Below are 27,578 nucleotides of genomic sequence, written 5' to 3'. Positions count from 1 at the left end.
AAGACTGCAAGGTCATTTCAGACAGCACTGAGTAAGAGTTTGCAAGAAATTGAACTGAACACCAGATGACTAGCTTGAATGAAGTATCTAGTCTCTAAGCAGGAAGATACCTACTGTCATTTTGAAGGCCTCTGAGTAACTTCTCCAGCCCTAAACTGCCTCTCCAGGTGGACAAGGATATCCCATCATATCCGTCAGACCTCTGTGAATCTCAGGTATCTCTATAAGAATCACAAAACCCATAAACTGTCTATATTTGAACTATTGAATGGTAGAATTAGATGTGCTGAATTAGTGAATTTCTTGAATTGAGAAAGACAGTCTAGGTAGGATGATGAAATCAGGTGTTTACATCCCCACTTGTTATCTAATCATATTTCTTTTTCTGATATTACTTTTAACACCATTATTACAACTTTAGGAGTAAACTGATCACTTAACACTAATCTCTCAGGAATCTTTGATCTATTGAATCACCTCCTACAACAGAATAATTTCCTTGCTCTTGCCTTTTTGTTCTGTGGTATTATTACTCTGTGCTGTAGCAGTTTTATCTAGAGAAAATGCATCTGTACTCTATAGATTCCCCTTTTTACTCACCTTATCTGATCTGAAGACTGAGGGTTTTTTGAGCCTTGGATTGGAATGTAATTAAAATAAAACAAATTAGTTCTATAATCTTAAAGGCAATAGTGCTGAGAGAAGTGTACCAACATGGAAATTATGTCAGTGAATTTTAAAGGAACTAAGTTTTGTTGATTGTAACTTTTGGCTTTTTCTTATGAATAAAATTCCTGACACCTTGAAGAAGATTAAAGTATATATTTCTAATCATTATTTTATCCAATAATTATAGACTTATAATGTATACTTAACATGGTACGCAAGGAAATTCAAAAGACACATTCCTAGATAGAGAGTTATCTACTAATCATAGATGTGATAGAAGAAATAGATGTAAGCTGGAAATTGGAGCAAAGATGTATTAGGATTGTGGCATACCATTCTGTGGTGTTTTAGTTTACAGATAGAAGTACACAGGTCAAGAGTCATCCATAAAATACTTCCTATGGGAGATGGGAAGTGAGTTGATTCTCCTAGATAATAAATTAAAAACTTACGACTTTTAAAATAATTTTTAACCAAAATAATCAACTTCTTTTTGATGAATATTATTGATAATAGCAACACCATTAGCCCAAAAAGAAGTTGAAATCATAATGCAAATAAATTACTTTATTTCCTTGGTCTCTATGCATACAGTTATATGTCAATACTCTCACCAGCTACTGAAAAAATCTCCCCTTAAGTAGAAATCACACAAAATATTAAAAATATTGTTCTATTCCTCAGATGTAAACCTTTGTATTTCATTGACTTTAATGCATATCTTATATACCAGCCCATAAAACAGAAGTATAATTTCATGAAATATTTCTACATTCAAGTTCGAGTTTCTATTTTAGATTTGAATTATGTAACAATTTTATGTAAGAAAAAAATATTGTGCTGGGTTGAAATTACCCCCCTAACATAAAATTGCCAGACCAGCTCATTTGAAAGCAAATGAAGCTGCATTTGTAAGCAGAACTACAATCTAGAAATATGGACTGCAATGAATAGATATACAATATACAATTTATAAACAGCTCAAGATCCCCCCTGGACAAAACCAGAGGGCTACCAACAGCTTCCCCTTCCCTGCTCCCTTCCCCTTCCCTGCTCCCTTCCCCCCCCTCTGTACATGGGACAGGAGAACAAAGGAGAAAAACAGAGAGTTGCTTGTTAGTATTTAGCCACCCACAAGAACGCAATGTCAGTAACAGCTCAGCAAAGCACCAGCTAGCATCTACCACAGTGAAGGAAGGCAAAAAGAGATAGCTAGTTTATACATACTAACTTTATGTTAGTAGTCTGTCCAATGAGATTCTTTAGACCTCGTCATTATTTTCCCTTTTGCATCCAACAGCAATTTATTTACATTCTATCACTTTCTGTAAAAGATTTGTGGAAGATTTTCCTAGGCCTAAAACTACCACAAATATAAACCAAAATAAAATGGAAATATTTGAACAAGAAAAAAAAAATATTTTCCATTAAAGTCAAAGCATGGAATATTTGAGGAAAAAAAATGGATTTTTTTCTCCTTTAAAATTTTAATATATGTTTCTATTTGTTTAATTCAGAACATGGTAAATGTTTTAGAAACTATGAGGAAAGATAAAGGCATAAGATATAAATTTTATGAATGGTTTCTCACATTCTGATAAGCAAGATTGTTATAGAAGAGATGCATTTTACACCATCCTTTCTCAGACCACGTGTTATATTGACAAAAACTTATCTGCACTAGCAGAGGAAGAATAGTTCTTCAATACTAGTATTAAATCTAAAGATGTGTCTATTTTGAATTTGGTATCAGTTAGAACAAAGAGTTTAGCTATTATATGTTATTTTTTGTTTATAATGAACAATCTGTTTGCACTACCTATGGTCTAAAACAAGTATCAACACCATGTGAAGTTCATTAACTGCAAAGATTCACTTTACACTTCAACAGGACAATTTCTGTAGGACATTTGTCTTCAATGTGAACTAAAGGAGGCGATTAAAATTTGTGGCAGAATTTAAAGCTGTTTTTTTGTTGATTTTGTTGGGTAAAGAACAATTGCAAAAGGTACTTAAGCTGGATAATATGTTATATCTTGGAATTTTCTGGTCCTCTGTGTTCAGATGATTCTATTTTTTCTGTCTCTGTACTAGAGAACAAGTAGAGCCGCAATGAAATATTTATCAAATAGTTTAAAATCCACCTTTTTAAAAAAAAGGCAAATTTTTATGCTGGAGAACTAATCTATAGTGTCTAGTAATCAACTCTATCACAATCTGTTAGCACAAATTTTATTTTTATTTTTTTGGGACTGATGATGATCCTGAGACACAGCATATAGTACCAGAAGGCAAAAAAGGCTTAATTCTAAATATCTTAGTTGCAATTCAGTACCATATAGTGCAAAGAAAAGAAAAAAAAAAACCAAAAAAAAAAAGACAAGAAAAAAAAAGGAAAAAAAAAAAGAAAAAAAAAAAAAAAAAAAAAAAAAGAGAAATCTTATGTAAGTCTTCCTTGTAGATATTATTGGCTTCACTTTCAGTCACCACTTAACAGAAACCAATCTGCGCCAGTGGAAGATGTCAAAAAAAGGAAAAAGGATGATTTAGCCAGATTAATAAACTATTTCATTGTATACAACTGTTTGATGAACATCTGGTAAAACAGATGTTATCTTGGTGACAGGAGCTGTCTGAACTATGCTAACTCTATACAATAAACTACAGGACAGAATGAGGCAGTGTAACAAGAGAAACTGGGCATTCAGAGGAATGATTGAAGGTGTTTGAATTTATCACAAAACATAGTAACTATTAAAATTCCCATAGTAATCAGACATTATTTTTTACAAGATGCTGACTGTCCTTCTCATGCAAAATGTGAAAGATGTAGAATGTTTCTTTAAACTCAGCAGTTCTTATGATAATCAAGCAAAATACTTTGGCCTAGTATTTTTGGAGCAAAATTCTGTGGTTTTCTACAGTTGATAGATAACTGTGTGCCTACACATCTTTTATTATTTAAAACACATTTAAAGGCTACAAAGACATAGACATCAGCACTAAATTTGTGCTATATATCATTGGTTTGCTTTCTCAGTATTCTTCCATTTGACTGCAGTATGTTACAGGCAAAAAATAGAACAGCATAGAGAGCCATGACTATGCCTCATTTGGGAAGATGCCATTTGCACCCATCAGAAAAGTTTTCAACTTTTCAAACAGGCCAGGTTGTCTACACTTTTTAACAAGTCCAAGTGTCTTGAGTCACAACAATCCCACACAACACTATAGGCTTGGGGAAGTATGTCTGGAAAGGTGCCCACCAGAGAAAGACGTGGAGGTGTTGATCAAAAACCAACTGAACATGAACCAGTGGTGTGCTCAGGTGATTTTAAAATGGCCAACAGCATCCTGGCTTGTATCAGGAATATAGTAACAAGCAGGACTGATTTCTTCATTGTATACATCACTGGTAAGGCCACTCCTTGAGAACTATGTTCAGTTTTGGGGCCCTCAATATGAGAAAGACACTGAGTTTATGGAGCATTGCAGAGTAGGGCAACAAAGCTGGTGAAGGGTCTGGAGGAAAAGTCTTATGAGGAGTAACTGAGGGAACTGGGATTATTTATCCTGGAGAATAGGCTGAAGAGAGACCATACTGCTCTCTGCAACTACCTCGAAAGAGGCCTCTTCTCCAAAGTAACAAGTGATAGGATAAGGAAATGGCCTCCAATTAGCCAGAGAAGGCTTCAATTGGGTGTTAGAAGACATTTTTTCACTGAAAAGGTTATCAAACACAGATAGATAATAGTTGAACTCAATGATCTTAAAGGTCTTTTCCAACCAAAACAATTCTGTGGTTTTATATCATGAAGGTACAAGAATTTTTCTTATAGTAATGATTACATTATTACCATTTAATAAAGTCTGATGGTATTCTGTAATATTATGACACATATCTGTAATGCCATCTTCAGGCTTCCATTAATGCAAAATGTTACCTACATAATGAATAAAAGTCTCCCTGCACATCATCCTATAATACAACAGGTAGAACACTGAAAATCTGAATACTTAATTACATTCATTTACATAAGGAACATAAGGAAGTGCCAATTAAATTCACATTATCACACATTTTAATTAACTGATGCATTAGTGTTCTGATTTTTTTTGTAGGTATGTTCACTATTTTTTTTTTACTGAATTGTTATCATTTTATATGGCATCTTTAGCCACACACTTCTAAAAATTAAATGCTAAGTCACAAATTCACTTTTGCACCTCTTTAGCTTATTAATTGTTTACTAAGTTTTGATTAAAACAACAAATTCTCATGCCAGTGGTTCTAGTTTAAGATCTCCAAATTGTACTCTTTTTTCAATGAACCTACAGTAAAAATATTTAAAATATTTCTTATACTCTACATATTCACAGAACTGACTGAAAAGTGTTAAATCCTTTGGGCAAATAGAAACTGGTATGCATTAAGCATAACTCCTTTTCATCTTCATAACTAATCTGCTCAGTAAATCAATAAAATACAACCTGATTTCTAGCTATTGATCTAACCCACTTTACATATGACAAAAAACAAATTCTGACAAATGATGGAATAAAAGAAAGAGGATGTGGAAACTTCTGTCCTTTGACAACTGACATCTATATTATTCTCCTACTTACAGGAAAGAGCAGATAATTTTTAAAAATGTTTAAATGGCTAACTGCTGTTTTAATGCTTGTGGGTATTAAGCAAACAGATATGCATCAATGTACACACCCTTGTAGCTTAGATCATTGACCCTGTGAGCAATGTGGGTTTACTGAAGTTATTCTTGAGCTGTTTCATGGGCAATCTCTTTGATTCAAACCTTACTCTGCCACTGATGATGAGATCTTTCTCTCAAAAAGTTATAGGATAGCTAAAGCAATGGAAACCCTCAGCTCTGTGATTTTCAATATCTTGTCAAAAATGCAGATATTTTCTACTGAATTATACTTTGAGGATTTTATGCATGAATGCAAAACAATTACAGACAGGGTTAAAAATACTATTGATAGTGGCTAATTATGACAGATTTAAATTTCCACATTACATTACTTTTAATTTATTATATACTGAGTATGACAAGACATGTATTCCTTCCTCTTTCAGTTTCTCAATGATGGTAAGCTATTATGCTAAACTGGCAGATGAAGCATCATTTAAGACATTTCAGATATCATTGTCACCAAAACCAAAGAAGAGAAAAGGAGAATCTAGTTTATAGCTAGATAAGTTAGGTTTTGGGTCTACACTGTATATTTCAAAAATGCTGACTTCTGAAACCATGAGGTTTGGGGGCATTCTGCCAAGCAGTCTTCCCTGAAGTTCAAAGTCAAGTCTGCTTCAAAGGTGGAGTGTACTTGAAGCAGCATTTCCTTTGTCCTTTTTTTACAAGTTGCTGTGTTTCCAACTTGAATATTTAACTTAAATATTACTTCTATAAATAATCCTATTGATTTTGCAGATAAATACAAGCATATACTCCCTTTCCTTTTATACAGTGCATCTGAGGATCTGTCCCTAACAGCAGGATAATTCACCAGTTGGGATTCAGGGCATATGGTTCAGAATAGACATTTCCAGAGCTGTGCTCTAACTCTGAAGATTTTCATCATTCATGGCAAAAAAAAAAAAAAACCAAACTAGCAATCTCAAGGGTTCAGGCAGAGTATCCTGATGAAAATCAAATAAATTTAAGTGAAATATATTAATAATTGCTTTTAAAAGTTTCATAAATTTAGAGATGTTAAGATTTTCATAAGTAGTTAGAAAGCCACTGTACATGCATTCATATTCTTTAGTGGTTATAATGTGACATCAATTTCCAGGAAATCGGAAAAATGGTAGATGAAAAATCTAGGAATGCAGAAGAACATATATGGCCAAATAAACACCGATGTTATATTAAATCACAGTTGAAAAAAAATATGTGAAAGATATGATCTTTTACCAGAACACGTATATATGTCTCAGAAAAAATACCCTGAGGTTGTCAAGAAGGGACTGGATGTGGCACTTGGTGCCATGGTTTAGTCATGAGGTCTGTGGTGACAGGTTGGACTTGATGATCTTTGAGGTGTCCTCCAACCTTGGTGATTCTGTGATTCTGTGATTTATTTCATAGATAAGGTTGTCTGATAATCACAGAATCACAGAATGTGTCTGATTGGAAGAGACCTCAAAGACCATCCATTCCAACTTTCAACTCAGCGTTGAAGGATCAACACTAAACCATGTCCCTAAGTACCATGTAGATACACCACTTGAACACCTCAATGGATGGTGACTCCCCTATTGCCCTGGGCAGACCATTGTAGTATTTGACAACCGCAATGAAGAAATATTTCCTAATATCAAGTCTAAACCGCCCCTGGTGCACTTTGTAACCATTTCCTCTGGTCCTATCATTCATCATACACAAGAAGAGGCTGACCCTGTCCTCATTCCAACTTCTCTTCAGGTAGCTGGAGAAAGCGATAAGGTCTCCCCTCAGGATCTTCTTCTCTAGACAGAGCAACCCCAGAACCCTCAGATGGTTTCTGTAGGTCATGTGCTCCAGGCCCTTCACAAGCCTCATTGCTCTTCTGTGGACATGCTCCAGCACCTCAACATCCCTCCTATAGGGAGGGGCCCAGAACCAAAAACAATACTGGAGGTGTGGCCTTACTAGTGCTGAATACATGGGGCTGACAACCTCCCTGTTCCTGATGACCACAGTGTTTCTACTACAAGCTAAGATGTTATCCAAGAAAATACACAGTCCCCATATGACAAAGTTATGTGAAAATGGGTAGGTTACAAAATCAGGACCAAATAGCCCACATTAAAGATAATTAGGTAGAACCAGCCCTGAACTGAGTATATTTATGTAATGAGCTTACTGTATTTTACAGTTACCCCTTTTCTTCTGCACTGGTATTTTGAGATTTTAACACTGTAACATAAGAATTATTTTGTTATTAACTGTATTTTTTAAGTATTTAGTTGAAGGGTTTTGTTGGCTGTGTTTAATTGGTCTGGTTAGGTTACTTTGAGACCTGATTTATAAAACTTGATATCATAGAGGATCTAACACCCAGTTAGACAATATGGGAACTAAGGCTTTAGAGCTCACAAACCATAGTGGCCCTGCAAGTTAAATGCAAACTTAGTCTCCTGATTTTGCTGTGAATCTAGGACTATGAACCTGAAAGTTCTAACACTGGTGGCTTCAGGAAAACCCGTGTCACTGATTTCATTTCAGAGTGAAGTAAAGGTCTCTGTGTTATCACCTAACAAGAAAGGGTAAAGGAAACTGTTCTCTGTGTTTCCAGGACACCCATTTTTCTTTCTAGGAAGTCACCCTTTATTTAGTCACTTTCTCTCATTTGTAGTTTCTCATTCTACTTTTACAGGAAAATGCAAATTACTGAACATCAGATTCTTGACCAGCCAGCAAAGTAATATCCAGAGATATGCTGTATTGCCAAGGAACAGTTTCATTTCTAAAAGCTCTAATTTCTCAGTCTTTATTTCTTCTGCAATTCTGTGACTCACAGAAAAGAAAAAAAACCTCTTTCAGTAGTAAGTAGCACCAGTGACACTAAAGAAATAAGAAGACATAGAAGATGCTGTTCAATTGGGGGGTTTTGTTTGTTTGTTTTTAAGTAGCTCTCTTTTTATAGCTGTATTGTCCTTGCAAAATTATTGTCTTAATCCACTTGTCCAGTCACAATTGTTTTAGCCCTTAACAGGACTTTCCTCATTCCTTCCACTTAAACTTAATTTTCCCTTAGTAGTCGAAGGACACGTAGCATCACATTTATTTCAGTGGACATTGAGTTTTATCTATTTCAGCAAGCCAACCTTTATTAGTTAGGCCTCACAGGACAAGTGACTGTGAAGAACATCTCTAACTGCCACTGATCAATACCTGCAACAGAAGCAGTCAATTACCTATGTTTCTGAGAAGGAAGAAGAGTCCTATTCTTGTTATCTATTGTGATGGGTTATGCCCGTCCTGAAAGCAGGGTGGGGAGGGCTTGTGAGAGCTTTGCCCTCCCAGGAGGGCATTTTCCCCCTGGGAAACTGAGTTACTCTGTTCCACTCCCTCCCCCTCCCTGTCCAGCAAGCCTATAAAAAGGAAGACACTGCAGCCATTAGCTCTTCTTTTGGCTCCTGCCTTGCCTGGACAAGAGGACTGCTGCTAGCTTCCTGTTTCTCTGCCCCATGGTCAGGCCTGGTCCTCCTCCTCCCTGCTACATCCACGCTTCTTCAAAGGACTGGTTTTGTATACATACTTTCCCCATCCATCTTTGTTCCTTACCCTTGTGAACCCTTCCTGATATTGTTTTATATATATATATTGTTTAAAGAAAATTTTTTACCTCTCTATTTCCAAGCCGACTCCAAATTATTTCTTGGTAGATTTGTTTCTTGCCTTTTTCCCCCCCTCTCGATCAGGAAAGAGGAGGGGGAAGTGGGGGAGGGATTTTCAGCCTTGCCCCCATCTGAGCTCTTAAATCCCAGTTAAGGCTCAAACCACCACAACTACCTACATCTTTTTTTAAATTACAAGATCCCTCATTTACCTTCCTATCAGGTTCAACACAATGAATACAAATTGTATTTCCTCCTTCTAATGCAGGTTCATTCCCAGTGAAGTGTTCTGCAGCCCAGTTGTGCTGTTTAACAACATCTTGTGCTTCTTAAATCATGAGCTTGACTGATAGGGAAGTCAACACTCCAACACTAGCAGAGATTTGCTGTTTAAGCCTAAAGGCATGGGTTCTGTTTGATTAGGTACCAGAAGAAAAAGAATATGGAAGCTAATTTAACAAAATAACAAAGGTCTTTTCCAACCTGGTTAATTCTATTCTATTCTATTCTATTCTATTCTATTCTATTCTATTCTATTCTATTCTATTCTATTCTATTCTATTCTATTCTATTCTATTCTATTCTATTCTATTCTATTCTATTCTATTCTATTCTATTCTATTCTAAAATGCTACCCTGCAATCCTTCCAAGATAAAGAAGAAATAGGAAGAAAACCAGATGACAACACTTGCTGGTCATTTATTTCAGTGAGGATATATATAAAATGCATGTATTTCCAATGACTGAAAATACTACTTTCTGCCTTCTAAACCTCATTTTTTCAATGGCCTCCTGTTGTTTGCTGTGGAGATTATGAAGTTGCCATTCTTGCCATTGAGTAATTAGGGTTAAAACCCCCCAAATTTCTAAAGACATTTCAGAATTGTTACAGTACCTGATAAATGGCTAATTGCTCTAAAAGAGCTGGGTGGGAAAATGTTTTCTCTGTTGATCGGAAAGTCCGGAAAATCTAAAAATTTTGCCATTGTACATCATACATTTTCAAAGCCAATTGGTGACAAAATAAAGTGCAAAACTGTGAAGAGACTGATTTCACTTCTACACTGAAAATATCAATGTTAAAAAGTGGAATCAAGACTGGAAAGGTTTTTTATCTTTTTCCTACTTTGGTCCCTTTTCTAGCCTCCTCTAAAAAGTTGGTTTTAAGTGCAAACAGAAAATCATTGCTTGTTAAGTTGTAGGTGAGAGATTATACACTGTAAATATAACCATAAAGTGAGTTGTGAGCAGATAGGTATCCTTATTACAGATGGGATATAATTACTTTTCTTCCTAGTAGCTGGTAAAGTGCTGTGTTTTGAATTTAGAATGAGAATAATATTGATAAAACTGTGATATTTTGGTTGTTGCTAAGTAGTGTTTATACTAAGTCAAGAATTTTTCAGCTTTTCATGTCCTGCCTTCAAGAAGGCTGGAGTGGCTATGAAGTGACACACCTGGGACAGGTGACTCCTACTGGACAAAGGGGCATTCCATATCATATGATGTGATGCCTAGCACATGAACTGGGGGAAGAGCTGGCCAAAGGCTGCTGCTCAGGAACTGGCTGGGAATCAATTGGCAAGTGGTAAACAACTGTATCATGCATAACTTGTTTTATATATATTTTTTTAAATTCTTAGCAGTAATATATTTTTTAATTTTTTTACTATTATTTTATTTCTTTTCTGTGATACTAATCTGTCCTTATCTCAACATAAGAATTTTACTGTTTTGTTTTTTTTCTGATTCTCCCCACTATCTCACTGGAATGAGTGAGTGAGTATGCAGCTTTGTGGCACTTAGTTGCTGGTTGGAGTTAAACCACAACAAAAGGCTAAACATTCAGTGAAAGATAAACACATCTAAGTTTGGATGTTGACAGTGGAACATGCCAAAGTGCCTAGCAAAGAGAAATGAGGCACTTAATTGAGTTTTGTGTAGAATTCAGCCATTAGACACTCAGTTCAGTTGCCCATGCATAACAAGCTAGTGTCTGGATTCTGAAATCTGAGATGCCTTAGGTATCCTGCCAATACTTCAGCTGCCACCACAGAATTAAATGTTTCCTACCAATTTTGTTTCACATCTGGCAGACTTGTGCAGATGTCCTGGATACTGTAGGCTATAGCTATCGACACATTTGGTGGCAATACAATTAAACCAAAGATGTTTACCTGAGAGTAAGGTGAATTATTCTCTCATCTCCATTGTCTTTAATGGTTAGGGATGGGATTCAGTTGATATTCATATAATCATTTGCAATCCTCCAGGGAATCTAAGACATCTTCACAAAACTCATATATCTGGCTGAAAAATACAAGACTTAGTGAGGTCATGTGCCCTTTTGAGCAGCAATTGTTGGCCAAGCAGGACATCTGCGACATACAAAAAGATTGACTCTTTTCCTAGTTCTATTGCTTGCAGTAGGAATATAGATACCTGATTTACATGTCACACCTGAGTTTAGGTATCTTTGAGTAGACTTGAATTCCTTTCAAAGTGAGTATGCAGTTATATACCTTAAAGTTGTGTCTATAGTCTTCATCTGCCAGAGTATGTGGCATTTTCAAGGCTTCATACTGATCCTCCCAGAACTAATTGTTTAGGCTGGGGGTATTCACACATCATATAACTGCCAATATCATATAACTGACAAATATTTATTGTAGCATCCTATGTAGCTATCTGACATCTATGTAACATGCTAGTTGCAATTAGAGTAATAATAGAATATAAATCTAAAAGACGTAAAATCTGTAGATACCTGTGGAAGACGAGAAGTTTGTCTCTCTTAATGTAAATCAACAAAGATAAACTGATAGCAGAGCCACTGGAAAGAATCCTGTCTACCACATCGGACTAATCCTGTCCACCAATCCTGGATGCAAATCAATTTGTGATTGCATCATGATAACGTCGGACTACAACAATGGACCTAACGACCCAGCCATCACGCTTTTTGGACAGGGCGGTTCCCGCCCATCAAGTATCTTGGGCAGGGTGATACGATGGTTTCCACCACCTGTGTAAAGGAATGTGGGAAGACTTGTCTGAATGGAGGGGGGGGGGACGGAGGCCCCCCTCGCCTCCATCCAAAAATCTTGCCCACATACACAGCAATACACAGAAAGATTTCCGGGGGAACAGATACCTGGATTATTTCCTTGCCTCTGGAATACCTGACATACCAACACCTGCCTGAGGACTAAAAAACTGTATAAAAGACCTGAGTGACACTGTCAAGGAGGAAGAGAGAAGACGGCACCATAACATCACGGGGCAACGCAACGCATCTTGGACTCTCACCACCCCTGACCGTTGGTAATATAATCTCTTTCTGACTTTCTCCTTCTAATTCCTTCCCTCCTCTCTCCCTCTCTCTCTCTCTCTCTCTCTCCATTTTCTCCCTCTCCCTTCTTATGTCCACTTTATCTAATAAATAGTCTAGCTGTTGATACTTTGGCCTCGTTTGTGCCTTTAATTTCACAACACGGGAATATTTAAAAGAACTGTGTCTCCGGACCGAGACATCTAATGTCTCCGGACCTTGACATTTAAATGGCGTAGTCGGCAGGATTCCCGTGCAGTGAAAAGTATCACAGCAAAATTATTGCATTTCTGAGAACCCCGAAATGTGTGTGTGTGCCTGAGACGTACTTTTAGTATGAAGCGAGAGTGGAGTCCAGATTCGCGTTTCCACTCGCCCGCGAGGGAAGTGGCCGGAGAAGGACGAAGCGAAATTTTCAGAGAGACTGTGTGGGAGTTCTCAAAAGCTTTAAATGTGTGTGCTTTCTCGGGGAAGATTATCCGGGGTACAACTGTTGGTTTTATAGTGTGACCTCCTCGAGAATCCTCTGTACCCTGCTTTAAATTTGTGTGTGCATTCCCGGGGAAGATTATCTGGGGTACAAATGTTGACTTTATAGTGTGACCTCCCCGAGAATTCTCAGTACCCTCTTTTAGGAAACCCAGTGTTGGTGATATTTGTAAAGTGTGGCTTTCCCGAGAAGCCCAGTATTGAAGCAAAAGTTGAGAAACTTCTGCCGGTGTGTGTTCGCTCAGGGAAACAGAGTAACTCTTCCCTAAGAACCACAGGGTTGTTGTCCTGGTGTAACATAAAATTTAAGGTACAAAAGCTGAGAAGCTTTTGCAAGTGTGGGTTCTCTCAGGGAAATAGTGCGACTTCCTTGAGAAGCCCAGGTTGCTGTTGTTTTTTCTTGTGTGTGACCTCTCCTGAGAAATCTATTGTGCATTTTTCCTGGAGAAGATTATTTTGGAGTAAGCCTTTTAAAAGTGTACGTTTTTCCAGGGAAGATTTTGCTGGTACAAACAGTGTTTTGATCTGACTTCCCCGTGAAACTTAGTGCCCCATTAAGAAATGCTTTGTGAAACAAAAGAGATGGCCCGGTGTGAGAGGCTTTTTAACCTTTTAGAAATTCACGGGGCCCGCCCATCTATACAAGGTCTTGATTGGGCTTATGAAAACTGGAATAATTTCCAGAGTGTGGCTGATCGTATTTTGGCTCTGCAAAAGGAAGCCAAGGCAAAAACCGGAAAAGGGAAAGCTTTTATTTGTGCAGTGTTAGGCGCCTGTTTAGCAGCTGCAGTGAGAGAGAAAGAGGAGTGGTATGAGAAAGAAAATAAGACTATTTCCTCTTTGCAGGGCTTAGTAGACGCACTACAAAGCCATGTGGCTACTTTAAAAAATGTAGTAGCAGATCTTAAACTTCAATTGGAAGCAAAACAGGAGGGGGATTACCCGGATCCTGCCCCCATATATCCTCGGGCAGAATTGACAGCGGCTAAGGAAGCTGCTGCGCATATCAGACCTCTCATTAAAACTGAAGTTTTATATGAGGATGGGGAGGTTACCCCCACTATCACAACCAAAGAAACACCTTTCTCCTCAACTGAATTGGCCAAAATTCGTAAAGAATTTGCACGCTCTGCTGGGGAATCTGAGGTGGAATATGTCTGGCGAGTTTCAAAAACTGGAGGTGATCAGATTCTGTTAACAGAAGCTGAAGCCATGGGCTATTGGGGTGATAATGTTTTTCTAACTACAAAAAACAGAAGTGGACCCTGGAGTCTTACGCAAAGAGCTGCCTATTGGGCAGGGGGGTTTGATCCAAAAGAGAGGGGTGAACCCCTAATTCTGCGGGGAGGGATGAATCAGATAATGGAGAATGTGCAAAAGGCTGCATGCCTGCAGATGATATATGAAAGGGAACTAAAACATCATTTTGAATCCCCTCTTTCTCTCCTGGTAGACGCAAACAGAATGACTGCCCTGGTTAGGGGCCTCCCTGACTCGCTTAAAATAAGAGGCATCCAGCTCCAAAAAGAAATAGCTGATACCCCAATTTCCTCCAGGATGCAGGCTGCTCTAAGAGATAATTTAGCACACGGAGGCAGCCAGCCTGACTTGAAACCATGGACGTGGGAGGAGGTCGGAAGGGAGTTATTAGACTATGCCAGGCAATATAGTATCCCTGAAGAAGTTAAAAAAACTGACCCTAGGGGCTTGAGGCATGTAAAACTGAACCACTTGCCCTCAAGTCCCCAGGGGTTTAACCGTGCCCCCAGCCGGCTTGGAACAGGGGGCAGGGAACACACAAATACCCGGCAATATTGGTGGAACTTAAGTCTAAAGAAAAATATCCCCAAAGAAGTGATAGATGGGCTAAACACAAAACAATTAGAAGTGATTGTGAAGAACTGGCCTGAGCCCAATCAGAAAATTGAGCCCACTGCACCCCCCTTAATAGACCTGTCTGAGGAGAATAAAGGCATGCCTTCTTTTCAGCCTCAGGGAAACTGAAGTCTTCACCCCCCAATGGTGGGCGGAGGGGTGAAGGGTGGATGTATATTCGTCAGCTCACCGAAAATGGCCAGGGCGATTTACTAATCACTGGCATTGTAGGACCAAAACAAATTCCTATTACATTTTTAGTAGACACCGGGGCTCAGATCTCAGCTATTAAAACGAAGGATGCTACTGATTGTGGAGTGGTGCCCTCCAAACAAAAATTGCTGGTAGCAGACGCCCTGGGTCAAACCCATGCACAGGCATTAGCAACCATCCGGTTACGCTTGCCGGGGGAAGATAAGGACACTAGGGTGTCAATGGTCGTAGGGGAGTTTCCAACTAACCTCCTAGGGCTTGACGTTTTAAAAGGGAAAACCTGGTCAGACAACAAAGGGCGAAAATGGTCTTTTGGGTCTCCCATAATGAGCATTCGGCTGCTGAAAGCCGTACCTCTCCTACCTCACTCAAAGCTGACAAATGTTAAACCTTATCCTATACCTCTGGGAGCTAAAGAAGGAATAGTGCCTGTACTGGAGGACTTAAAAAAACAGGGCATTGTGGTTCCCACCCACTCTGCTTTCAATTCCCCAGTTTGGCCTGTACGAAAGCCTAATGGGACATGGAGGCTGACCATTGATTACCGCAGGCTTAATGCCAATACTGAACCACTAACAGCTGCAGTGCCAAATATTGCTGAACTCATAGCTACAATACAGGAGAAAGCACACTCGATTATGGGTACAGTGGATGTGAAAGATATGTTTTTTATGGTCCCGCTGCAACCTGAGGACCAAGACCGCTTTGCTTTTACATGGGGTGGTCAACAATTCACATTCACACGTCTCCCACAGGGATTTAAGCACTCACCCACTTTTGCCCACCATGCGCTGGCACAGGAACTGGAAAAGGTCCAACTAGAGCCAGAGGTCAGTGTTTACCAATATATTGATGACATTCTGGTAGCAGGAGAAGATATTGAAGGGGTACGAATAACCCAAGATAATATAATTTCACATCTAGAAAATTTGGGGCTGAGAATACCACCTGAGAAAGTACAGACGCCCTCAAGTGAAGTGAAGTTTTTGGGAATCTGGTGGAAGGGGGGAATGACCTGTATTCCACCAGACACCCTTTCCTCCCTGGACCAGATCAAAATGCCAGAATCCAAAAAGGATTTGCAACATGCACTAGGATTACTTGTGTTTTGGAGGAAACATATTCCTGATTTTTCAATTATTGCAAGACCCCTATATGATTTGTTACGCAAAGGCGTTCAGTGGCAGTGGGAAGAGCCCCACGAAGAAGCATTACAGCTGCTAATATTTGAAGCCACTGCCCACCAAGCTCTTGGTCCTATTCACCCTACTGACCCTGTGCACATTGAATGGGGATTTGCTAAGTCTGGCTTATCAGTACACTTATGGCAAAAGGGTCCAGAAGCCCCTGTCAGACCAATTTCATTTTACAGTCGTAGTTTTAAGGATGCAGAAAAAAGATACACGGTGTGGGAAAAGGGTTTGTTTGTGGTTAGTTTAGCCCTGCGGGAAGCTGAGAAGACCATTAAACAGCAACAAATAGTGCTTAGAGGCCCATTCAAAGTAATTAAGACAATTCTGGCAGGAACACCACCACCTGAAGGGGTGGCCCAAAGAGCCTCTGTGAGGAAATGGTATGCCCAGATAGAGCACTACTGTGACATCTTTTCAGTATCTGAGGGAACCACCAAAATGTTGACCTTCCAGGAGGAAATGGGTCCAGACTGGGAGGCTAACAAACCGTCCTCCGTAATACAAATAGCACCTACATTCTCTGGACAGATACTGAATGCATGGTTCACAGATGCCTCCTCTAAGCGGGAAGGGAGGACCTGGAAGTACAGATCTGTGGCACTCAGTGTGGATACCAATGAACAGATAATTACTGAAGGGGAAGGTAGTGCTCAAGTGGGGGAGTTGATTGCAGTCTGGAGTGTTTTTCAGCATGAGGCTGAATCTACTTCTCCTGTCCACATCTATACTGACTCCTATGTTGTATTTAAGGGCTGTACTGAATGGATACTCTTCTGGGAGGAGAATGACTGGGAAGTTAATAGAATACCTGTATGGCAGAAGGAGAAATGGCAAGATATTCTGGCCATTGCTAAAAAGGGAAAATTCGCAGTGGGATGGGTGGCCTCCCACCAAGAGGATGGTTCCTCTGCTAGCCAATGGAATGGCAGAGCAGATGAACTAGCCAGATTGGCTCCCCTGCAAAACACCCAAATAACAGAAAATTGGGAACGGTTGCTAGAATGGCTGCATGTGAAAAGAAAACACTCTGGAATAAAAGATCTGTATTGTGAGGCCCAAGCAAGGGGTTGGCCAGTTAGCAGAGAAGAGTGCAAGACTTGTGTCTCTGCTTGTGACCAATGCCGCACCCGTTTGGAAAGACACCCTCTGGAAAATTACCCCCTGCACCTAAGAGAGGGGAAAGGGCTGTGGGAAGCTTGGCAAGTGGACTATATTGGCCCTTTCCGAAAATCAGAAGGGAAGCAATATGTGTTGGTCGGGGTAGAAATAGTGTCAGGATTGGTCTCGGCTGAGGCATTTGCCAGAGCAACTGGGGAAAACACAGTAAAGGCACTGAAGGGGTGGTTTGGTACATTCCCTAAACCACAGTCCATCCAATCAGACAATGGTTCCCACTTCACTGCCAAAACAGTTCAAGAGTGGGCAACCCGGGAAGGAATTACTTGGGTATATCATACCCCCTATTACCCACAAGCAAATGGAATTGTGGAACGAACCAACGGTCTGTTAAAACGCTTTCTTAAACCTCATATGCCAGGATGGGCTGAGCGGCTAAGGGAAGCATTGACCAGTGTTAATTGCCGTTGGGGGGTAAACGGATGCCCAAAAATTACAGCCTTTTGCCCCAAAGCCCCAGAAATCATACCAACCATACCTGAGCATTCCAAATCTCCCTCATACTCTCCAGGCCAACCAGTTTTGGTTGAACTCCCCACTGTGGGAACAATACCCCTGGTACTCGAAACTCCAATTAATAAATATACCTGGAGGGCAAAAGATGCTCATGGAAAAGAATTCAAGATTAATACAAGGTGGATTATTCCATCTTTCTAATAATAACTATCTACCGGTTCCCTACAATGGACCGAGTCCGTTTTCTTTTTTTTTTCTTCTAGGTGAAAGACCCGAGGTCTGCCTTAGAGAACCTGTGGAGCTGTTGATCATCTGCATTGATCATCTGCATGACCTTCTGGGAAACTGCTTTATCCATGTGATATTCCCTATGATATGAACAAGATGTTTGTCTTTCTATTTTGGTGTACCCTTGGAGCATTAACCCTTGATATTTCTGCATCTGCCCCCTCAGACCCTAATGAGGGGTTTCTTGTAACCAATCTATTCATGCAGCTGGCAGAAGAAGTGTCCTCTGTGTACAACCTTACGAACTGTTGGGTGTGTGGTGGGCCGCAGGGATTCGAAGCATGGCCTTGGGTTTCGACTCCAGTAGCTCCCAAATGGCTTGTAAGCTCCCTTAGTGAAGTGGACAAAAACACCTTTTGGACTGAAGAAGATACAGCCCCATGGCCAGTCCAGTATCCAGGCCAAGGAATCTATTGTCTAAACCGCACACAACCTGGTGGTGTTTTTGTAGGTAGAAGTACATGTCAATGGACATTTACATATCGTAATCTGAGATTACAAAACCAAAAGAAAAGACCCAGTTTTAGGCACACATCTGGGTGGATGTGGGTTAATAAAACTGGGGGAGTTAAGGACTTTGAGGGGCTTTGGTCAAGAGAAAATGTGTCTCGTATATATGATTTCAGAGAAAGATTTGGTCCACTCCTCTACCAATCGTGTGAGTGGAAAAATGATTCGGGTGCTTGGTATTGTACAATGGTGGGTCATGCTCACCCTGAGGGGAGATGGAACCATGTCCTTTTCCCTAATCCATTGGGCATGACAAATTCTACATATTTCCAGATGCCTACAACCCCCACAGGCCTGTTTGAAAATGGAACTACTGCACTGAAAGGCCATTATTGGATATGCGGGCACCGGGCCTATAAAAAATTACCACGGAATTGGACCGGGATATGCTATGTTGGACTAATCCACCCATTGTTTTTCTTACTCCCAGGTAGAGAAGGAAATGCCCTGGGGATCAAAGTATATGATAACCTGGGAAAAAGGAAGAGGTCCATCTCCACTCACTTGACCAGGGGTAGTGGTCAACAATGGGGAAAGGGTGAATGGACCCCCCAAAGGATTATTGAATATTATGGTCCTGCCACCTGGAACCCCTATGAAAGGATTAGTGGTGCTCGAGAACCAATCTATAACTTAAACCGTATCATAAGGCTGCAAGCCCTCTTAGAAGTAATCAGCAATGAGACAGCTCATGCCCTAGATTTATTAGCAGATCAAGCTACACAGATGCGAACAGCCATTCTACAACATAGGATGGTTCTCGATTATTTGTTAGCAGAAGAAGGAGGGGTCTGTGGGAAATTAAATGATTCTAACTGCTGTCTACAAATTGATGACAATGGAAAAGTAGTAAAGAAAATATCATCTGGACTGAGGAAGCTAACACATGTCCCTGTCCAAACTTGGGAGGGATGGGATATGAGCTGGCTCTCCTGGCTCCCAGGAGGACCGTGGATGAAACAATTGTTGTATTATTTGTTATGTGTTTTGGCCTTGTTACTCCTTTTACCCTGTATTATTCCCTGTTTTATACATTTGATTCAACATGTAGTATCTAATATGCAATTTGTAACTAATGACGATGTAAAACAGATTCGTGCCATTAGGCGATCAAAATGTATTGTAAAAATTGTTTAAAAATCCTTTCCTTTCCTTTCTTTTCTTTCTCTATGTCCACTTTCTCACTTTTATCTTTGATTGACGGGGTGGTGTGGAAGACGAGAAGTTTGTCTCTCTTAATGTAAATCAACAAAGATAAACTGATAGCAGAGCCACTGGAAAGAATCCTGTCTACCACATCGGACTAATCCTGTCCACCAATCCTGGATGCAAATCAACTTGTGATTGCATCATGATAACGTCGGACTACAACAATGGACCTAACGACCCAGCCATCACGCTTTTTGGACAGGGCGGTTCCCGCCCATCAAGTACCTTGGGCAGGGTGATACGATGGTTTCCACCACCTGTGTAAAGGAATGTGGGAAGACTTGTCTGAATGGAGGGGGGGGGACGGAGGCCCCCCTCGCTTCCATCCAAAAATCTTGCCCACATACACAGCAATACACAGAAAGATTTCCGGGGGAACAGATACCTGGATTATTTCCTTGCCTCTGGAATACCTGACATACCAACACCTGCCTGAGGACTAAAAAACTGTATAAAAGACCTGAGTGACACTGTCAAGGAGGAAGAGAGAAGACGGCACCATAACATCACGGGGCAACGCAACGCATCTTGGACTCTCACCACCCCTGACCGTTGGTAATATAATCTCTTTCTGACTTTCTCCTTCTAATTCCTTCCCTCCTCTCTCCCTCTCTCTCTCTCTCTCTCTCTCCATTTTCTCCCTCTCCCTTCTTATGTCCACTTTATCTAATAAATAGTCTAGCTGTTGATACTTTGGCCTCGTTTGTGCCTTTAATTTCACAACACGGGAATATTTAAAAGAACTGTGTCTCCGGACCGAGACATCTAATGTCTCCGGACCTTGACAATACCATGGAACATATTGGTGCTGGCCAGGAAATTGGAACTTAAATCTGAGAAGTGAAGAATGTTAGAGAAAGTCCAAATTTAAAAACATTAAACAATCTGAAGTGTATTGATATACATAACAGGTAGTGTAGAAAAGAAAGAGAAGACAGTCAATAAATTAGAAGTTTAAACACGACTGCTGCATGACTGTTATGCATAATTTTTCAAGTTTAAGTTAGTCCAAGTGTCCACAAATATCTAATTATTTATGCAATTTAGGAATTTTAGGGTGTTAGATTTATGAAACTAACAACATCTACGATATGCATCCAATTTAACCCGATCAATACACAAATTCAGTTACAGACTCCACCTTTCACTAAGGCATTAATGTTATGATAGAATACCAGTATTTTTTACACAATGTGATTCCTTAAATTTATCCAAAAGTAATTTATTTCAGACTTTTTTTATTTCATTAGTTTCAAAAATGTTATGTATCTTGCATGTTAAATGTAAGTTATATTTAAGTTTCAGCATATAAATCATCTAGGTAAATTTTTTCTTTTTTTCATAATCACCTGTTATTGGCCGGTTATCTGCCTGCTCATCTCTCATTCATGTTCTCTTGTCCAAGTTTAGAGTGGGACAGATGTTTTATCACCCTGAGAGGGGAAAAAGAATGATGCGTACACAAATGGATTGGATAGTGATGGAAAGTTTAAATGGAAAAGGCAGTGTGACAGTTTTAGGCTGTGCCTTTAAGAAAAGGGCAGCTGCAAAATTCTCTAGCTGAATGTTTAGGTGTAAAAAGGAAAACAAAGATTAATTCCAAATGAATTTCATTGGTCAGATGTGGGATGAACCATAGCAAATATCACTAACATTCTTTCTCTCACTCACTTCAGCTTCAGTCTGTTCTGACTTTCATTTCTTGGCCAGACTGCATGCAACTGACCTTGGACTGAAACTGGTGAGATAAGAAAATAAACTTTCTTAACAACTGCTTTGAGCTAACATTTTTCCCTTAATATCATTTTCTTTGTCTTTCTCCTTTTTCCCCTAATTAACTACTAGGGGAAAGGGGAGGAGGGGGAGAGGAGTTTTGGGGGCAGTCTGTAACTTGATGTGTTGGACTCCATACTGCAGACTTCCACCCTTGCTTGTTTCCAAGAAGATGACAGGAACCATCTGTGAACAAAGCATATTTCTTTTCATCATCAGAAAAGTCATTGTAAGGAGGAGCTTCCTCAGCACGTATTACTCCCTCCTCTGGAGGTTTAGCATAGTTGGTACCTCCAGGCCAACTTGAGATCACCTCCACCAGACCAGGTCTGTCAAGATTTCCCATTCGAGCTCTCTGTGTTACAAGAGCCATCCACTTGGACCAGGTTGAATCTGTGGCACGATGTGGTGTGGAGCCTTTGCCTTTGAAAATCCAATTCAAATCTGGTAATCTGGGAGCTAAGAGAAGTTGTGATTCATTTCCAATCACTTCAGAAGCTGCTTTTACTCCTTCATAGGCAACTAGAATCTCTTTCTCTGTTGGAGTATAATTAGCCTTTGAACCTCTGTAACCTTGACTCCGGAAACCAAGAGGTCGACCACGTGTCTCACCTGGAGCTTTTTGCCACAAGTATTTGCAGCCACTTGCAGCCACTTGCACTTGCAGTACAAAATGTTCTTAATGTCTGGACCACCTCAGACAGGTCCCAGACCCACTGCTCGAATTACTTCTTGTTTTATCTGGTCAAAAGTTGCTTGTTGTTCAGGTCCCAAGTGGAAACCGTTTCTCTTTTGAGTCACATCATACAGAGGTTTCACAATCTTGACTGTATCCAGGAATGTGCAGTCTCCAAAATCCCACTATCCCAAAGAAACGTAAGGTCTCTTGTTTGTTCATGAGATTTGCCATGGTAGAGACTCTATTTACCACATCCACTGGAATGTGTCAATGTCCATCCTTCCATTGCACTCCCAGAAAATGAATTTCTGTGGTAGGTCCTTTCACCTTGTCTCGCTTGATGGCAAAACCTGCATTCAGAAGAATGTCAATGAATTTGTTACCTTTCTCGAAGACTTCCTCAGCAGTTTTACCCCAGACGATGATATCATCGATGAACTGGATGTGTTCTGGAGCACCACCTTTCTCCAGAGCATCGTGGATTACTGCATGACAGATGCTGGATCTGTGGATCCAGCCCATTGGCAATCTGTTGAAAGTGTACTGGATTCCTCTCCAGGTGAAAGCAAACTGAGGCCTGTATTCCTCTGCTATGGGAATAGAGAAAACTGCATTAGCAATGTCTATGGTGGCATACCATTTGGCCTCTTTGGATTCCAGCTCATACTGGAGTTCCATCATGTTTGGTACTGCTGCACTCATAGGTGGAGTTACTTCATTCAGGACTTGGTAGCCGACTGTCAGATGCCAGTCTCCATTCTGCTTTCGCACAGGCCACACTGGACTGTTGAAAGGTGAATGAGTTTTGCTGACGACTTTCTGACTCTCCAACTGACGAATCAGATTCTGAATGGACAACAAAGAGTAACAGCTGGTTCTGTATTGTCTGTGATGCACAGTCTGAGAAGCAACCGGCAATGTAATGTCCTGTATCTTGTGTTGTCCCACAACAGCAGATTCATCAGAAAGCTCAGGTCTAACAGACAGCTTCAATTTTTGTCCATCAACTTCCACAGAAGCTACTCCAAAAGCCCATTTGTAACCATTAGGGTCTTTGAAACGCCCTTCTCTTAGAAAATCAATTCCCAAAATACAAGGTGCGTCAGGTCCAGTCACAACTGTATGCTTCTTCCACTGTTTACCAGTTAAACTTATATTAACCTCTACCTTACTTAACTCTTGAGATCCACCAGTGACTCCCAGAATAGTTATGAACTCTGATTCCTGGTAATTTCATGGCATTATGGTGCACTGAGCTCCTGTGTCAGCCAAGGCCCTGTACTTCCAAAACTGTGAAGTGCCAGGCCAGTGGATGTACACATCCCAATAGATTCTGTTATCTCTATTATCCCTCTCCTCCCCCTGGTGGGAGGCAGGGCACCCCTAGTTATGGGGAATATGCCCACATGTGCAATGAGAACAGTGTGCAGTATTATAGCTGGAGCCACTGTTGGAGCTACTAGAGTTGCTCTGGGAAACTGTGGAAGTAACAGCTACCCTTCTGGTATTGCTAGCTTGGATTCTGCCACTCTGCAGTTCCCTCAGTCTCCAGAAAAGATTAGAAGTTGGTTGGCCATCTCACCAGTTCATGTTCTCACCAAAGTGATCACGCAGAATTATCCAAATGGTCCTACATGACTGCCTTGGTGTTCTGTCTTGGTTTGATCTGTTTTGGAATGACCTCCTTGGAGGATGTCTATTCCTCATAGATGAAACTTGCATCCACCTGGAGGAAGAATTGGAATTATCTCTTTGTGCCAACAGGGATATGGTATTTTTAAATTCATCCTTCATCTAATTCATGCAATTCTCAATTTTTCCAGAGAGAGTTTCAAAGGCTGAAACCAAAGAAACACGTGTCATGCTATCCTCCAATGGTCTCATTTGATCAGTGAATTGGCCAACCATAGGAGGAGCTCCACCATAATTTCTTGACACAATTCTGCTTGCCAGAATATTTGCATGATTAGAAAGAGCAAGTTTGATGAGCTTTTTAGCAAGACCAGTTCCTACAGGAATTTCATCAGGATTCAGAGTTTAATGTTCACCATAGAGTAACTCTCTAACAGCAAATTCTCGCAGACACTTAATTCCCTCATCTATGATAGTCCAGGTCTTAGGATTCCATGGAAGATCATCTCAGGAAGGGTATCTCATGAAACCTGCCAATAAAAGGCGTATCCACAGATTAACCTTACCGAGAGTCTTGCGTAGATGTCTATCTATTCCATTATCCTTTGAGAGAGTTCCTATCTGAGCTGCTGACTTGTCTCCAACTATTAGAGCTGGTGCACCTGTATCATAACATCTAATAAGCCAAGTTAGAACTGGCTCCTTATCTGCTCTGATGTAATCCTTATGGACATTTTGAACCTCTTCACGGGATGACAAACATCCCTGAACATCATCTTCTTCCTCCTTTACCTCCTCTTCCTCAACTTGTTGTCCCCATAATCTATCTGTCACTCTCCTAAGGAATAATTGTTAATTAAAAGCTGTTATAATTAGAGCAAAATGTGTTAGTAAGTTTAGTACAGGCCTTACCAGTTCCAAGGTAAGTCTGGCCGAAAGCCCAGAAGCTGTGAGCTGCAGAAGGAGGGGGAGAAAATGCAAGACTGCCTGAGACCAGTCTCTGCTGAACTCAGAGTTCTAAGTTGCTTTCTACCAATCCACCAATGAAATTAGTTTAGACCTGTCCTTTGTTTATAAAACACTCGGTCACAATGTCCCTCTTCTTAAAGGCACCGCCTCAAACGGTCACAGTTTCCTTATCTGACATCATATATAAAAAACACTATCTGGATCCTAGTAAATAAAAAATATAATGTATTCTTCTTATTATTTTCCTGAAAATCCTGTTGTGGAATTTTGTAGAAGAAAATTAAGTTTCACACTATATTTTTATTAGCGTTATTAGTATATATTTGGTATATTTTTTATATATTTTATATATTTTTATATTTAATATATTTTTATTAGAGTTATATTTTTATTAGAGTTATTTTTTATTTGAGTTTCACTCTATATTTTTTTAAGATACACTTTATTATTTATTTTTCACTTTGAATTCTCCCTGAAAACTATAATTATTTTATTTAGTTCTCTTAGTATCCAAGGGTGAATTAATCACATTTAAATGATTAGAGGTCTTTAAACTTACCAAAACAGTTTCTTATCATTTTTATTTAATGTATAGTTCAGCCCCCAAACTGTTTTATCTGTCTGATCATAGTAGAAAGTAGTATCCTGCAAAAACTCATTCAGTGCTTCAACTGGCCAGCATAATCTTCAATGGCTTTGCTTCTTCACTGTGTAATTAACTATTTCTCATGTTGCCATGGTATTTTTTTTCTTCTAATGTAGTGAGAATGACCTTTTGCTTCTCTTGTGATGTCCTTGGCTTGAGGTACCTCATTCTGTGCCTCAGACTTTCTGATATTGCTAATATTTCACTACTCTTCAATTAGTAATTCTTAACTTTTCATTGCTTCCATTTAGCAATTTGATTTATTTAGTAATTTAGACTACTATTTAATTTCTGTATGCTCTTTATTTTTTTTTCAGTTTAAAGTTGTTCATTATCCTAAATTTTACTCCATTTAATTCAGTTCATTACCTGTCAAACTCCTATCATTCTTTTCCCAGCAATTATTTGCCATTGTGTTCCTAATATTGCTTTTTTTATAAGGAATCAACAGTTCTCTAAAGCACCTTATTCCTCAGACTTCATTTCTGTAGGATATTGCTTCTCAGAGCTCCTATGAGTCTGTAAAAGTCTGTTATCCATTATCATTAGTTTGCTTTTCCTTCTTTCCTTTCCAAGGATTAGGAGGCTTTTTCTATTTCAAAATTATCATAGAAATCAGTAAAAGTAAAAATCTCTATTTTACTTCAAAACAATAGAATAGAATAGAATAGAATAGAATAGAATAGAATAGAATAGAATAGAATAGAATAGAATACACCAGGTTGGAAGAGACCTTCAAGATAATAGTGTCCAACCTATTATCCAACACCACCTAATCAACTAAACCATGTAACAAAGCACCCTATCAAGTCTCCCCACGAACACCTCCAGTGATGGTGACTCCACCACCTCCACGGGCAGCCCATTCCAATGGGCAATCACTCTCTCTGTGTAGAACTTCCTCATAACCTCCAGCCTAAACCTCCTCTGGCACAGCCTGAGACTGTGTCTTCTTGTTCTGGTGCTGCTTGCCTGGGAGAAGAGACCAACATCCACCTGTCTACAAACCCCCTTCAGGTAGTTGTAGAGAGTAATAAGGTCTCCCCTGAGTCTCCTCGTCTCCAGGCTAAGCAACCCCAGCTCCCTCAGCCTCTCCTCATAGGGCTTGTGTTCCAAACCCCTCACGAACTTCGTTGCCCTTCTCTGGACGCAGTCCAGCAAGTCAACATCCCTCCTAAGCTGAGAAGCCCAGAACTGGACACAGTACTTGAGGTGTGGCCTACCCAGTGCAGTGTACAGGGGCAGAATGACCTCCTGCTGGCCATACTGTTCCTGATGCAAGCCAGGATGCCATTGGTCCTCCTGGCTGCCTGGGCACATTGCAGGCTCATGTTCAGCTTACCATTGACCAGCACCCCCAGGTCCCTCTCTGCCTGGCCGCTCTCCAGCCACTCTGACCCCAGCCTGTAGCACTGCATGTGGTTGCTGTGGCCAATGTGCAGAACCTGACACTTGGATGTGTTAAATCTCATGCCATTGGATTCTGCCCATCTGTTCAGCCTGTCGAGGTCACTCTGTAAAGCCTCTCTACTCTCCAGCAGATCAATTCCTGCCCCCAGCTTGGTGTCGTCAGCAAATTTACTGATGATGGACTCAATGCCCTCATCCAGATCATCAATAAAGATATTAAAGAGCACAGGGCCCAGCACTGATCCCAGGGGGACACCACTAGTGACTGGCTGCCAGCTGGATGTGGCACCATTCTCCACCACTCTCTGGGCTCGGCCCTCCAGCCAGTTCCTAACCCAATGCAGTATGTTCCCATCTAAGCCATGGGCTGACAGCTTGGCCAGGAGTTTGCTATGGGGGATGGTGTCAAAGGCCTTGCTGAGGTCCAGGTAGACTACATCCACAGGCCTCCTCACATCCACCAGGCGGGTCACCTGATCATAGAAGGAGATCAGGTTGGCGAGGCAGGACCTGCCCTTCCTAAATCCATGCTGGCTAGGCCTGATCCCTTGGCCATCCTTTAAGTGCTGTGTGATTGCACTCATCATGACCTGTTCCATAATCTTGCCTGGCACTGAGGTCAGGCTGACAGGCCTATAATTCCCTGGTTTATCCAACCGGCCCTTCTTGTGGATGGACACCACATTGGCCAGCTTCCAGTCTACTGGGATGT

At 40.3% G+C, this 27,578-nt stretch overlaps 1 protein-coding gene across 1 annotated transcript; it reads left to right on the top strand.

Annotated features, from left to right (window-relative positions):
* The first annotated feature begins 13,226 nt into the window (after positions 1–13,226).
* LOC137446547 (uncharacterized) lies at positions 13,227–14,841 on the top strand. Its single transcript, XM_068153393.1, has one exon. The coding sequence runs from the start codon at positions 13,399–13,401 to the stop codon at positions 14,839–14,841; it is 1,443 nt and encodes a 480-aa protein (XP_068009494.1). The 5' UTR covers positions 13,227–13,398.
* The last annotated feature ends 12,737 nt before the right edge of the window (positions 14,842–27,578 follow it).

Source organism: Melanerpes formicivorus, unplaced genomic scaffold (genome assembly GCF_026170545.1).
Source record: "Melanerpes formicivorus ecotype bairdi unplaced genomic scaffold, bMelFor1.0.p_v2 SCAF_1, whole genome shotgun sequence".
In the NCBI taxonomy this organism is placed as follows: Eukaryota; Metazoa; Chordata; class Aves; order Piciformes; family Picidae; genus Melanerpes; species Melanerpes formicivorus.
The sequence above is the reverse complement of the archived record's forward strand: the minus strand, read 5'-3'. Positions and strand labels throughout refer to the sequence as shown.